Source organism: Zalophus californianus, chromosome 11 (assembly GCF_009762305.2).
Source record: "Zalophus californianus isolate mZalCal1 chromosome 11, mZalCal1.pri.v2, whole genome shotgun sequence".
Classification (NCBI taxonomy): Eukaryota; Metazoa; Chordata; class Mammalia; order Carnivora; family Otariidae; genus Zalophus; species Zalophus californianus.
Genome location: NC_045605.1, coordinates 72,037,921 through 72,052,203, shown reverse-complemented (window position 1 = coordinate 72,052,203; position 14,283 = coordinate 72,037,921). Strand labels below are relative to the sequence as shown.

The 14,283-nt window shown below is 56.6% G+C and overlaps 2 protein-coding genes across 4 annotated transcripts in view; both read left to right on the top strand.

Annotated features, from left to right (window-relative positions):
- Positions 1-4,239, top strand: part of ABCC8 (ATP binding cassette subfamily C member 8) — a 72,927-nt gene extending 68,688 nt beyond the window's left edge. The window contains exons 33-39 of one of the 3 annotated variants that reach the window (XM_027579534.1): positions 69-199; positions 1,127-1,205; positions 1,415-1,523; positions 1,938-2,041; positions 2,816-2,949; positions 3,445-3,507; positions 4,045-4,239. In XM_027579534.1, the coding sequence (XP_027435335.1) occupies positions 69-199; positions 1,127-1,205; positions 1,415-1,523; positions 1,938-2,041; positions 2,816-2,949; positions 3,445-3,507; positions 4,045-4,182 (758 nt within the window). In that variant the 3' untranslated portion in view covers positions 4,183-4,239. The remainder of the gene's footprint in view (positions 1-68; positions 200-1,126; positions 1,206-1,414; positions 1,524-1,937; positions 2,042-2,815; positions 2,950-3,444; positions 3,508-4,044) is intronic. The other 2 variants (XM_027579535.1, XM_027579536.1) reach the window with 2 other exon arrangements.
- A 3,044-nt stretch (positions 4,240-7,283) lies between these two features.
- Positions 7,284-11,155, top strand: KCNJ11 (potassium inwardly rectifying channel subfamily J member 11). Its single transcript, XM_027577968.2, has one exon. The coding sequence runs from the start codon at positions 8,493-8,495 to the stop codon at positions 9,663-9,665; it is 1,173 nt and encodes a 390-aa protein (XP_027433769.1). The 5' UTR covers positions 7,284-8,492; the 3' UTR covers positions 9,666-11,155.
- The last annotated feature ends 3,128 nt before the right edge of the window (positions 11,156-14,283 follow it).

The following is a 14,283-nucleotide window of genomic DNA, read 5'->3' as shown; positions in this document are numbered from 1 at the left end:
GGGGCGGGGGGTCCTCCGGGATACCAGCGGTGCCATATCCGCTGGCTGAGCCCCGGTCTGGCCCCCAGCGCCCTCGCTCATCCCGAAGAACTGGCCAGACCAAGGGCAGATCCAGATCCAGAACCTCAGTGTGCGCTACGACAGCTCGCTGAGGCCAGTGCTGAGGCACGTCAACGCCCTCATCTCCCCAGGACAGAAGGTCAGCGGGCGGCGGGGCGGAGGGCTGGACTGTGGCGCAGTCAGCTCACGGCCCCCTGGGGCCTTCCGGGGCTCCCAACCAGTCAGAGCCGCCCCCCAGGTGCTGGCCCTGGGCTCCTCACACAGACAAGGCTCAGCCCACCTCTCCCCTGCTCCTTCTGCTGCCCTCACTCACCCACCAAGGAGACGGACACCCCAGACTCCCCTGGCTGAGAGGGCTTTGTCAGGGGCCCCCTGAGCTTCAGAGCAGGTCCTCGGGACAGAGAGTGGGGCCGCAGTTGTCTGGCACTCTGACCCAACTCTCTGACGGATTCCCTCCTCGTGCCCCCTCTGCTCTGACACTGCCCCCTTCCTTCTGTCTCTTAGTCCCTCTCTGTCTGTGGTGTCCGTCTCATTCTCTCTGACCTTCATATGTACCTCTCTCCCTGCCTCTGGCCCCCCCATCTGTCCTTACCTCTCTCGTCCTTCTGTGTCACCATCTCTGTCTTTGTACTGGTCCCCCATTGTCCTTTCCGTTGGTACCCATGGGCCTGGAAGCAATGGGGTCAGAGGTGACTGCAGTTTAAGGTGAAGCACACAGATACGTTGCTGCAGACCTCACCGAGCCACCCCCAGGCCTTCCTACCACACCCGCGCACATACACCACACACCGGGGCCCCCAGTCCCCCTGCAGCCACGCACCAGGCACGGCAGGGCCTACACCCAGGCCCAGGAAATGGACATATACGCCCTGTACTTGCTTGTGGGTCCCTGTGGGAGGCCCCTCTGGACCCAGGAAGCAAGCCCAAAGCCGGGGCCCAGCCCTGGCCAAATAGAAGCTGGTCAGAAAGGCAGGACAAGAGATGCTGTGACGTCCAGTGCCTGCATAGCCCAGAGCTAGCACCAGAAGCTTCCCCAGGCACTCACAGTACCTGCTCCTCTCTCCAGATTGGGATCTGTGGCCGCACAGGCAGTGGGAAGTCCTCCTTCTCGCTCGCCTTCTTCCGCATGGTGGACATGTTCGAAGGTGAGTGGTGTGACAGGCGCCCCACGTGTACCCACAGCCACCAGATGGGACCTCAGTCCTGGTGTATGGTCAGATGTCATAGGAGGCCCAGCAATCACTGCCTCCCCCTGCATCCTCGATGGGACCCACGTTCCCAGGCTCAACCTGTCCCCGGCACCACCCGCTCCCCCGCTCCTTGGTGCCCCACCCGTGCCCCTGTCCCCACACAGGGCGCATCATCATTGACGGCATTGACATCGCCAAACTGCCGCTGCACACCCTGCGCTCACGCCTCTCCATCATCCTGCAGGACCCCGTCCTCTTCAGCGGCACCATCCGGTGAGCCCCACCACTCCCACGGGCCCCCCTCCCCGTCCCAGTCCTGGTGCCTTGCCGCTGGAGCATGAGGAGGGGAGGGCTGAGCGAGGCCCGGAGTGCTCAGCTGAGTACCCCTCCCGGGGCAGGCAGCCCAGCTCAGGCTCTGGGCACTATGGGCCGGCCTGGTGCCTCACACTTTGACCCTCGCACCTTTCTCTCCGCTGTGGGGCCCTGTGAGGTAGCCCCACCAGCTCTGCCGGGGGGCAGCTTCCCCCCACCTGCTCACCAGCTTGCGGCTCCCTCGGCCAGCCAGGCCCCCGCGGCAACCAGTTCTCACTCACTGCTCCCTTCCCCAGCCTCGCCCTCGGCCAGTTCCCGGGGACAAGCCAGCACCCTGCTTCCCTCCCTAAGACGACTTTCTGTGGCACCCTCCAGATTTAACCTGGACCCGGAGAAGAAGTGCTCTGACAGCACGCTGTGGGAGGCGCTGGAGATCGCCCAGCTGAAGCTGGTGGTGAAGGCGCTGCCGGGCGGCCTGGGTAAGTCCCGCGGGAGCCGCGGGCCGGGCACGAGGCCGTCTGGAAGGGCTAGGCGGGAAAACTCACACCTGGGTCTGAGGTCTGCCCTGGCTTTAGCCTAGGGTCTGGCAGGACCCCAGAGACCATTCCGTGTCCCCTTTTACCTTACGGGAGCTCAGAGGGGTCACGTGAGTTGTCCCAGGCCACAGGACTGGTCAATTCAGGCTAGCTCCACCTCCGCCCCCAGGGACCCAGGACTCCGCGGGAGTCACTGTGGGGGAGTCCATCATCCCACCACAGTGTATTCGGCCCTGCGCACCCTGGCCACCAGCCTGCGCAGCTCTGCCCCGAGGAAGGAGAGGACAGAGGGGCAGCACTCCAGGGTGCAGGGAAGCCTCTGCCCCCCACCCCAGAGGGCTGCAGAGCCTCGGTGTATTTGCTACAGCCCCTGGGGCGGTGGGGGCCGGCCAAGCCTTAGCCTCAAAGACTCGCCCCGCCGGTGCCCACACACACCTCAGGCACCTACGTACTCAGTGCACACGCCCCCCTCCCGGAGCCGCCCGGGGCCAGGGCAGTGCACCCCTGCAGAGGGTGCTCCTCTCTGTAATTCATGCAAATGGCACCTGTGTCGTCGGGTAAGGTGCAGCAACCCTGCACACCCCCGGCCTCATGACACACGCCTGCATGTTCGGCCCTGTACATACATTTCCTAACACCCCCTAAGCCATGCTGTCTACTAAACTCCCAAAGCCAGACTACTGCAGCCCTGCTTCTCCTCCCCGGGCCTGTTTTCAGATGCCATCATCACGGAAGGCGGGGAGAATTTCAGTCAGGGCCAGAGGCAACTGTTCTGTCTGGCTCGGGCCTTCGTGAGGAAGACCAGCATCTTCATCATGGACGAAGCCACGGCCTCCATCGACATGGCCACGGTCAGTCCAGAGCACAGCCGTGGGGTGGGGTCTTGGAGAGGGTTGTCATGGGGTCTTGGGGTGAAATTTGCACAAAGTGGTCCTGAAGCTCAAGTTGTCTTTAACGTCAAGGGCCATTTGTGGCAGAAAAGGCAAAGGACTGGAGGGACCCTGACTCCAGCTAGTTTCAGGGCATGTTTGTAGCTCACAAACACACAAGCTGCACACAGACCCAGAGAGACTTCACACTCATCACCCGCCACACTGCCCAGCCAGACACACTCACAGCACACACACGTGCACAGAGCTGAGCCCCCAACAGGCTGAGCCCTGCCTCTGAATGCTAGAACTTGGTTGGTCCTATGGGGACAAGGACCAGACAGATGGAGGGAGGGGTGGGCTAGGATTGGGGTCACTTGGGAGCTGGACCGCAGACCTGGGCCCCACATTCCCAAAGCCAGGCCAGACCCCATCCACTAGGCAGATGAGCCAACCACTGCTGCTCCCACCCGGCAGGAAAACATCCTCCAGAAGGTGGTGATGACAGCCTTCGCAGACCGCACCGTGGTCACCATCGCGGTAAGGGGCCCCTTGTTGGGGTGCGGGGCAACACCCAGAGAGAGGCCTGGCCTCTTGAGGCTTTCATCAGAGGGCAGCCACCAGGCTTACCCGGTCCTGGTAAACAAGGAGAGGCCCCTGGAGCAATGATGCAGAGTCTGGAGGGCTTGCAGGGAACCTGGACCACAGGACAGGGGGTGTGGGAGGACATACACCTGCTCTTCCCTCAGATCCCTCTCTCTTTCTCCAGGTTCCAAGGCCCACCCCTGTCCTAAGGCCCCCGGGAGCTAGGCTAGGATACCTTCTCTTAGGAAGCGGGGGTTGGGCTGTGAGTCTTGAAGCCCAGAGGTGAGGGCAGAGCCAAGACTTGGTAAGGGGAGAGGGTGTCATTACTGTACAGAGCGCTTGGGGTCACAGCCACCCCCAGGAAAGGGCAGTGGCCACAGAGATGGGACATTCCATACACATGCCTCCTCCCCCAAACTGCAGAAGAGACACCCTCAGCTGCCCCTCCCTCCCCCCACCACCCTGATCAGCCCCCACCCCCACCCCACCCAGCACCGTGTGCACACCATCCTGAGCGCAGACCTGGTGATTGTCCTGAAACGCGGCGCCATCCTTGAGTTCGACAAGCCAGAGAAGCTGCTCAGCCAGAAGGACAGCATCTTTGCCTCCTTTGTCCGTGCGGACAAGTGACCAGCCAGAGCCCAAGTGCCACCCCGTGCCCCAGCCTGCCCCCACCTCCCGCCCGGGCTTTCTAACTGTAAATCACTTGTAAATAAAGAGATTGGTTGTTTCCTACCGGAGGCCTCTTGGGTCTGGTGGGCAGGGACTGGGGTGGCCTGTGGGGCATCGGGCAGACCTGAGGCTGTGTGAGTGTGGCCAGAAGTGTGTTTCCTTATCTGTGAAGTGAGGTTTGTATTAGTCTGCTCAGGCGGCTATAACAAAATAGTGGACTAGGAGACTTAAACAGAAACGTTTTCTGACAGCTCTGGAGGCTGGAAGTCCAAGATCAAGGTGTCATAGGTTTGGTTTCTCCTAAAGACCTAATTACCTCTTCACAGGCTCTGTCTCCAAATACTGTCACACTGGGGGGCTTCAACATGGGCATTTAGGGCTTTAACAAATCGATTTGGGGAAGGGGACACCATTCAGTCCATAACAAGGGTTATCACATTTTTGTGATTACCTCATTAGACAAAGTAGTCCCCTTCCTTCTCACTTTATTTCCTGGATTAGTACCACTTCCACGACAAATGACAGGAACCCAACTCAAGGGGGCTTACACAAAAACTGGAATTCATTGCCATATGTGATGGAGAAGGCCAGGAGGTGTAGGGCTTCAAGCATGGCTGGATCCAGCCGTCTGCCGGGATGTGTTTCCATTCCTGGGTTCTGTCTTCCTACCCCTCCCTGATGACAAATGGCCACTAGCCCCTCCAGCTTATACACTACGCCTCTGAAAAAGAGATGGTTTTTCCCAATAGTCCCAGCAAAAGTCTTGGGAGCAAATCTCAACGGACCAAGTTGGGTCGTATCCCTACCTCTACCCAATCACTGTGGTCAGAGGGCTGGGCTACACTGACTGGCTAGGCCTGGATCACATGTCCCCATCTGTGTCGCCTACAGGGAGGCATTTAGAATGGGAGAAGGGTGGTCCTTCAGAGGGAAGCACAGTGCATAGACCACAAGTCAGCCAGGTGGTGGCTGGAGATGCTGAGGCCCAGACGCTGGGGAGACGCAAACAACAGATATCTTCAGATTCTATCAACATCATGAAACAGGAGTGCACACCTCCCCCAGCCCAGAAATGGCAGGTGCTGATTCACATATCATGTTTGTATCATTTTCACATTGACTTCAGTACTGGCTATCCCAGCTCTGGGGCACAGACCCCGGAGTCTTGGGCCTGTGTTTCTCTTGGTTGCAACGCGATGACAGCAATGTAAGGAAAACCCACCAGTCACTGGAGAGAGGCCCAACACAGACCTTTTGGATATTCCAAGAGCCAGAGGGGATGAGGAGGTGCGAGCTCTGTAAGGCCTGGCAGGCTGCCTGGGGGAGGCAAGATGTGAGGTGGGCATGAGAGGGGTGGGAATTGGACAGGCAGAGTTAGAGAAAATGGCCCATGGAGCAGGGGGTGGGGGCATAAGATCACAGGGCCTTAAATGCCAAGACAAGGAGTCTGGGATAAGTTTATGAACAAAAGGGAAGTGGAGAAGGTTTCTGAGCGAGAAAGGAACCTGACAAATGTAGTATGTGGGGGAGATGAGTATGAGGAGGTAAGGATGGAGCAGGGCAGGAGGCTGAGCTCTTTGAGTAAGGGGCTCACCCTCCTAGAAAGGAATGGAGCAGGTAATAGCTGAGGCCTCAGGGCCACGCTGTGAGGCAGGGCCTTGCCTTTCCAGCTCTAAGATGCCTCTGGGGGCAGCCCTCTCTACTGAGGGGCCTCCCAAGGGCAGAGCCTGGGAAGGGAGAAGATTCCTAACCCCACCCCCACCTTGTGCCCACCACACCCCATGGGATTGAAGGGAGGTAGCAGGGGCAGGGCAAGGTCCAGACAGAAGTCTTGCAGGGATGCCCAAGGCCATTCTGGCCCAAACCCTTCTGTAGTATCCCTGATGGTCTGCCAACTTTGACTTGTATACTCCAAAGATATGGGTCATCTCTGGTTATTAGAACTGACTCTTCCCTATGTGAAATCACAACCTGCCTCTGTTCCACTCAGTGTCTGTACTGGTTCTATACTTTGGGCCACATAAAACTATCAGTCCATCCTCTTTGGACCCCTGGGATTTCTGCAATAGTGACCCAACTCCCTAGGGGGCTCTCTAAGGCTCCTTTTCTGGTGGCTGGACAGATGTAGTTGCCTCACAGTTTCCTGTCTCCTTGAGCTCCCCCACTCTGATCATCCTGTTCTCCCCTCCCCACTCTAGGCACTGCATCTCTGTTAATATAGCCCAAGCTTACAATTACCCTGAGCAGCATTGTTGACTCTGCCTGCAGATGAGTATGAGACAGAAAGGAAAACTCAATATGAAAATCACAGTCTGCCCCACTGTGGCCCATATCCCCACTCTTCCCATTCGGCGCCCTGCCTCAAGCCCCCACTCCAACAAATGAACACACCTGGGTCAGGGCTACGAAAAGATCTGAGCCCCAGAGAGGGGATGAGACCATTACTGTCCCAACACTAGAGACCTAGCAGTCTTTCTCTCCCCGCTGAGAACTGGGGGTCCCCAAGCCACAGGGCAACCCTAAGCTGATGCCTGTAGGAGAAGCACCACTCATGTTCAGGTCAAGAGCTTGAGTTCCCCAGTTCCCAAGCCAACCCTAATACAGCCCCTCAGACCCACGTGCCTCCCATGATCTAAGGTAAAAAAGACCAGGCTGCAGGTGTAAGGAGGTGTAAAGCAAGTGTCCGTAGCTCAAACTCTCTTTAAAATACAGGGGTGTGATTGTGGGATGATTAAGAGGATGCAACCACCCAGGCTTCTGGGCTGGTGTGAAACAGTCTTCCTACACCTACTAGTAAGGTCCATTGTTTTCTGGGGAGGGAGTACGTGGCTTTCATCAAATTCTCAAAGGATCTACGATGCAGAAAAGATTAAGAACGCCCCCAAAGAGAAGAAACAGTCAGCTGAGGAATCCTCAAGCCACCTAACCTCTTGCAGTCACCAGTTTGGTGACGCAGCTCCTCAGAGCCTCCTCTCGCTGGGAACCGGCAAAGCCCAACGCTGCACGAGAGGTGCGTGCTGGCCCTGCTGAGAAAGGGAAAATTGGAGGAGGAAAGTCAAGGCAACAGGGGCCGCAGTCCTCAGACTGAAAGGGCGGGTCGTGACTCCCCTCACTGTCCCCCCGTGGGCAGGAGGAACCTCTTTTGGTCCGTCTGATTGGGCAGACCCCCAAGTCCATACTGAATCTGGAACAGGAAGGCAGCGCGTGGGGCGGGTGTGAATGACGAGGGGCGGGGCTTGAGCCCGTGCCCGCCCCGCCTCCAGCTCAGGAATGGGTCGGGCTCCCCCTGGCGGCTCCGGGCCCCCACTCCATTCCTCCGGCGCCCCCGCCCTCAATCTTCTGCCCCCCATCTAGCACAGGTCCGTCTCCGCGGACCAACGGACAGAAGGACGGACGGACGGACGAGAGGACGACCCGCTGGCACGCCCGGGCAGCAGCAGGGGCGGGGAGGCGACGGCTGAGGCTTGAGGAGCAGGAGCAGGTGCCGCGGCGACGGGCGGGCGGGGCAGGACAGAGCGGAGCGCGGGGCGGGGGCGCGGCGCCGGCTTGCGTGGGCCGTCTGGGAGCCGAGAGGCCGCGACTGTCAGGGAGCCGGACCCCTTGCGCTGGGGGCGAGGGGATCTGGAGCAGAGTCGGGCGGAGTGGTGACTCTGGAGGGCGCAGGATTCCAAGGAGACAGAAAGGACAAGAGCTGGAGGTGGACCCGATCAGCCGCGGGGGCGCTACGGGGGGTGGGGTAGAAAAGGGGCCATACCTGGCGACGAGACTGGGGGTCGTCAGAAGATGAAGCTGGAGCTTGGAAGGGGCCCGGGAGCAGAAGTGAGTGAGGCGGGGGAAACGGTGGGGGTTGCGTGAGGTCTGGTGAGTTGGTAAGATCCCGAGGTGTTAAGTTCCAAGGTAGAGGAGGCGGGTTGAGAAGGAAACGTAGGTGGGGAGAAGGAGTGCCAGCGGGAGGTCTAGGGAAAGTCAGCGGTGGAAGAGGGTTGAGCTGAGATCGCCGGCAAGGCGGGGAACAGGCCGGGTAGGAGGCTCACTAGGCAGTGGGCAGGTGGGCTGAGGTTCGCGAGGCAGGCTTAAAGAAGCAGAGGCCAGGTGGAGGTGAGGATGAGTATGGTTGGGGAGGCATCTCAGAAGTGAGGCCAGCACAGACTGAGGGCGGTCTCAGAGTGGAAGGGCTCCCCGGGGAGGAAACCTCACAGTGAGCCCCAAGGCTTGGTCAGGGGCGTGCCTCCCATGGGGGAAGCTTCTCCCTGGTGGTTGCTGGAGCCATGCTGTCCCGAAAAGGCATCATCCCTGAGGAGTACGTGCTGACACGGCTAGCAGAGGACCCCGCGGAGCCCCGGTACCGAGCCCGAGAGCGGCGGGCCCGCTTCGTGTCCAAGAACGGCAATTGCAACGTAGCGCACAAGAACATCCGAGAGCAGGGCCGATTCCTGCAGGACGTATTCACCACGCTGGTGGACCTCAAGTGGCCACACACGCTGCTTATCTTTACCATGTCCTTCCTGTGCAGCTGGCTGCTCTTTGCCATGGTCTGGTGGCTCATCTCCTTCGCTCACGGTGACCTGGCCCCTGGCGAGGGCACCGCTGTGCCCTGTGTCACTAGCATCCACTCTTTTTCATCTGCCTTCCTTTTCTCCATTGAGGTCCAGGTGACCATTGGTTTTGGCGGGCGCATGGTGACCGAGGAGTGCCCGCTGGCCATCTTGATCCTCATCGTGCAGAACATCGTGGGGCTCATGATCAATGCCATCATGCTGGGCTGCATCTTCATGAAGACTGCCCAGGCCCATCGGCGGGCCGAGACCCTCATCTTCAGCAAGCATGCTGTCATTGCGGTGCGCCATGGCCGCCTCTGCTTCATGCTGCGCGTGGGTGACCTCCGCAAGAGCATGATCATCAGCGCCACCATCCGCATGCAGGTGGTGCGCAAGACCACCAGCCCCGAGGGAGAGGTGGTGCCCCTCCACCAGGTGGATATCCCCATGGAGAACGGTGTGGGTGGCAACAGCATCTTCCTGGTGGCTCCTCTCATCATCTACCATGTCATTGATGCCAACAGTCCACTCTACGACCTGGCGCCCAGTGACCTGCATCACCATCAGGACCTCGAGATCATTGTCATTCTGGAAGGTGTGGTGGAAACCACAGGCATCACCACCCAGGCCCGCACCTCCTACTTGGCCGACGAGATCCTCTGGGGCCAGCGCTTTGTACCCATTGTGGCCGAGGAGGATGGCCGCTACTCCGTGGACTACTCCAAATTTGGCAACACCATCAAAGTGCCCACGCCACTCTGCACGGCCCGCCAGCTTGACGAGGACCGCAGCCTGCTGGACGCCCTGACCCTCGCCTCGGCCCGTGGCCCCCTGCGCAAGCGTAGTGTGGCTGTGGCCAAGACCAAACCCAAGTTTAGCATCTCTCCGAATTCCCTGTCCTGAGCCATGGTCCCTTGGGCCCCCACGTTGCTGGTGTGCCCAGGGGCAGTGTGGTATGGTATGTAGAGTGGACATGGTGTGGGCCCCTTGGCCAGGCCAGGACCTGGTGTGAGGCTGCGCCCTCTTCAGCTCAGCCTCCCCTCCTGCTGTTAGCCCATGGTGTTACAAGGCACTTGTCACTACTCTATTTCTGGCCTCAGCGGGAGCCTGTACTGGGTTATTTTTGTCTCTGCTCCTCCCAGTCCCAGCTCAGGACTGGCTCACCCCCACCCCCCTCCCCAGGCTGGGGAAGCTGTGGGAAGTGTTGGACCCTAAAGTTGGGTCTCCTGCCAGTTCTGCATCCCCATGATCAACTGACCACAAGCTGGGCAGGTGGCTGGGGAAGAACAGTCCCCAGGTTGGCAAACTGCTGCTCTGTTTTGGTGGCCCCGAAATGACCAGCCACTCTTGGTCCCTGAAGAAATGATGGCCTAATGGGTGGACCCTGCCAGCTGGGGAGGGCAGTCAGTGAAGGAGCATATTCCAGCTGGAGGGTTAGAGGTGTGGAACCGACACAGACAGGGACAGGCTGACACTGGTAGGGCTCTCCCCTCTAGGGCAGACTCAGGCAAGGAGGAAGTGGTATGAGGACATGCAGCTATGCTGAGCCCTGGTCAGGCACAGGAACAAGGAGATGGGCCCCTGTGCCCCTGCCCTGTGCCCTGACACCAAGGCTTCTCTGGTGAGGGGCTGCTGTGCCTGCCTGCTCCCCTTCTGTCTCTGCCCCGGGAGGCTGGGACAGGCTGGGGCAGACAGTGGCGTGCCAAGCAGACAGGGGCTGTGGAGAGGGGGTCCTGGGTCTACCACACAGATCTGAACGCTGGCTCCCCACCAATGGTTCTCACTCACTGTCTGTCCAGAGGAGGGCAGTGGAGGGTCTTTGGGTCTCTAGAAAAGGAGATGTTGGAAAGCTCAGGATGGTGAGGGTGAGCAAGGCCCCTGATGCAAAGAGGCCCTTGGTCCTCACAGGCTTGACCTCAGGCAGGGCTCCTGGAGCAGTGCTGTGTACTTGGGCAGGGAGGGGGCTGGCAGCTGCCCACCTGCATTCCAAAGGTGCCACAGATCCTAGCCAGGCGGCCAGGAAAAGGACCTGGGGCTGACCCTTATCACCCAGTTCAGAGAGACTTGTACCTTTTTGCCTCAGGTAGCCCAGCCCTGCCAGCCTGTCTGGCCATCTCAATTTTGGGGGACCTACCAGGCTTATAGCCCTGGGCCTGGCCTCCACTCCCGGGGATCTGCTGGAAGGCTGGGGTGGTCAGGGAAGAGGTGGGGCCATCATACACATTAGCGTACAGAGATATTGCAGGTTTGGTTCCAGACCACCGCAACAAAACAAATATCACGATAAAGAGAGTCAAATGAATTTTTTTTTGGTTTCCTACCGCATATAAAAGTTATGTTTACACTATACTGTAGTCTGTTAAGTGTGTAATAGCATTATGTCTAAAAAAACAATGTACATACCTTAATTAAAAATATTTTATTGCTAAAAAGTGCTAATCATCATCTGAGCTTTCAGTGAATCATAATCTTTTTGCTGGAGGATCTTGTCTCGATGTTGATGGCTGCTGACTGGTCAGGGTGGTGGTTGCTGGAGGTTGAGGGGGGGCCGTGGCAATTTTTTTAAATTAGACAATGAAATTTACCACATCAATTGACTCTTCCTTTCACGAACAAGATTGTGACATCCCCAAGTCTGTGGCTCCTTGAGGTCGGGGACTATCTGACTCAGCACTGTGTCTGGCACTAAGTAAGCGCTAAGTGAATGAATGAATGATGAATATTGTACAGGACACCAAGCCAGCATCACTGTTGCTGTTGGAGACCTGCAGTGGGCTTTAGCTAGATCAGTAAGAGTTTGTCCCGGGCTACTCCAGAGGTAAGTTTGAAGAGCCACTGTTGCTGGTTCAAGCTCTAAGCTGCCCCTTCCTGCACCCACACAGCCCCCCAACATTGACCAGTTTGTGGTTTAGAAGAAGAGGGATGAGAAGCTACTCAGTCAGCCCAGATTTCTGGGGACAGTGCCTGGCTCCTGGGACTTGGCTTGGCTGTCCTTAAGACCAGGAGAGGGGCCAGACTCGTTAATGAGAAGCTGCTCAGCAGCACCATTCTTGGGACCGCATCCAAAATAACCTTCCTCCTCCCCCTCCATGTTACATGGCTGGGGACAGTGAACCGACAGAACTGAGGGCTCAGCGCCACCTGCTGGCCACAGAGAAGACCTACTTGATCAGAAAATCAGGACCACTGGTCCCAGTCTTTCCACCAAGAGACCTCCTAGCCTTAAGGCTTAGGTCGGGGAGGAGCTAGAAAGTTCCGGGCATGGAGGGAGCTGCTGAACTCAACAAGGAAGGGAAGCCAAGCCACCATCTTCCTGAATTTCTAGTGAAACGGAATTTCTAGTCTGGAAAAACTAGCCCACTAGCCATACTGGAAACCATAGGTCTGATGCCTATGAATTTGGCATCTCCAGCCAGTTACTGCAAGGCCCACATGTTACCCCTGAAGGTGGCCCTCTGGCCTTTCTCCTGGAGAGGACACACCCAGCTTCTACAAGACCCACTTTCTCTGCCCAGGTGGCATCCTTCCAGCTCTGTCCTAAACTTGAGATCCTCCCCAACATCCTTCCCTAGGGAGCTTGTGGTGAGGAGTCAAGTAGCTCCTGGCTCCCCACAGCTCTCTGGGCTCACCTCTGAGGTCTCCCCAGGTTCAGGTATCAGACACCCTATGTTGTATGAAGACACAAATTCTGCATGTCAAAGTCATGCTGACCCGAGATCAGGGCAGGTCTAAAGCACAAGAGATCTGTTCCAGCTTGAAAGGAGCTCAGAAAAGGCAGAGTGATGGGGTTAAAGTCAGAATTGGGTTCTAGAGCGTGGATTTGTTGCACTAGAATCAAGATTACTGGCATCCTCTCTGCCATGTCCACCTGCCTGGGGCACTGTATATACCTTCATGGAAAGGGAAGAAGGTGCTACCTACACCCTCCCCTATTTCCACTCTGGGAAGGCCCCACTCTGGATTGATATGAAAGGTAGGCTACCTAGACTGGCCAGCTTGCATACAAGGAATGCAGACTTCTGCCTTTCCCTCGACCTTGTGTCCTTCTGGGCACTGATGCCAATGAGCGGAACAGGTGATTCAAAGTACTATGCAACTATGTAATTTATTTCTTTCACTGGGAGAAACAACGGGTCAACAGCACACAAAGCCCTCTTCAGCTCTCATGAGTCACATGCCTCTACTTCATGAAACTATCATTTTTTGCGGCACAGTATGTCCCAAACTCCTCCTCCCCAGACCGTCGGCACTCAAGGTGAAGTAAACAGACCAGGTAGCCCTGCCTCTGTGTATACTTTGCTTCGTTTCATCAATTCCAGTTTTTCTCACGATGCCATCATTGTTGGGGAAGAGAAGTTACTCCCAAGAGAAGTAAATGCAATACAGTTCTGACCGAAACTTTCACTGGTTGTCAAATTCCTACTGTCCTTGATCTCCCATCCAACTTGGAAGTAGAATGAAAATCATCCTATATTCTGCCTCTTTTGTGCCCCTTTTGGTCTCTGAAGGTCTGACCAGCATACTCATTTCTGAGCTTAGTAACTCCTTAATGTACTTTCTTTTTTCCACATCATAGATTCCTTTACAATCAATAATGTCCATTCTACAATCCCCATTTTACATCTAATGTTTTACCTTCCTATAAAAAGATCCCATTTGTCATTTTCCCACCTAATTTTATTTTTCCCTTATATTACTTTATCACTCTATTATAATCTCTACAAAATTATAATTTCTTTTAAAATCTCGACTGCCTTACTCCTTGTTCAAGGGGTGTCATTCTTTTTGAATCTCTTTCAATGACTGTAGCAGCTTTGAACTACCTCATCTGTTTCACAGTTCTAACTGTTGCCCTGTTCTTCCTTCCAGATCTCCACTTTATGAGATTCCTTGTCTCCTCTAACGGTATGATATATTCTTGAAATAGGCACCAACTAAACTGATGCTGCAATCCCCAGTGGCGCCACTAGAGGCCACTCTAAACCACCCTCAGGTGGGAGCTCAGCTATGGAGAGTCCTCTCTTTAAGCCAAGAGTCTTCCATGTTAGTTATGCCCATGGATGAACTCACTGAGCCCCCCTTGCCGCTGAGTGACCTAAAAACTGTTTTCAGGGTCATTACTTCAACTTTCTTTTTTTTTTTTTTTTAAGATTTTATTTATTTATTTGACAGAGAGAGAGACAGCGAGAGAGGGAACACAAGCAGGGGGAGTGGGAGAGGGAGAAGCAGGCTTCCCGCCGAGCAGGGAGCCCGATGTGGGGCTCGATCCCAGGACCCTGAGATCATGACCTGAGCCGAAGGCAGACGCTTAACGACTGAGCCACCCAGGCGCCCCTCAACTTTCAGTAGAGATGTGAACAGGGCTTCTCTGCCCCACAAAGATCCTGAAATACAACTGCACATCCCTTGATAACTACATTCAGAACCACACTATATCTTACCCATGACTAACACCTGGCATGACACTCCCCACAGCCCTGTCAGCCTGTCCTGAATGCGGTGCCTGCACACAGGTCCACTT

Bases quoted from the DNA above. Each gene is read 5' to 3' on its own strand.
- KCNJ11 (XM_027577968.2), top strand. From the start codon at position 8,493: ATGCTGTCCCGAAAAGGCATCATCCCTGAGGAGTACGTGCTGACACGG.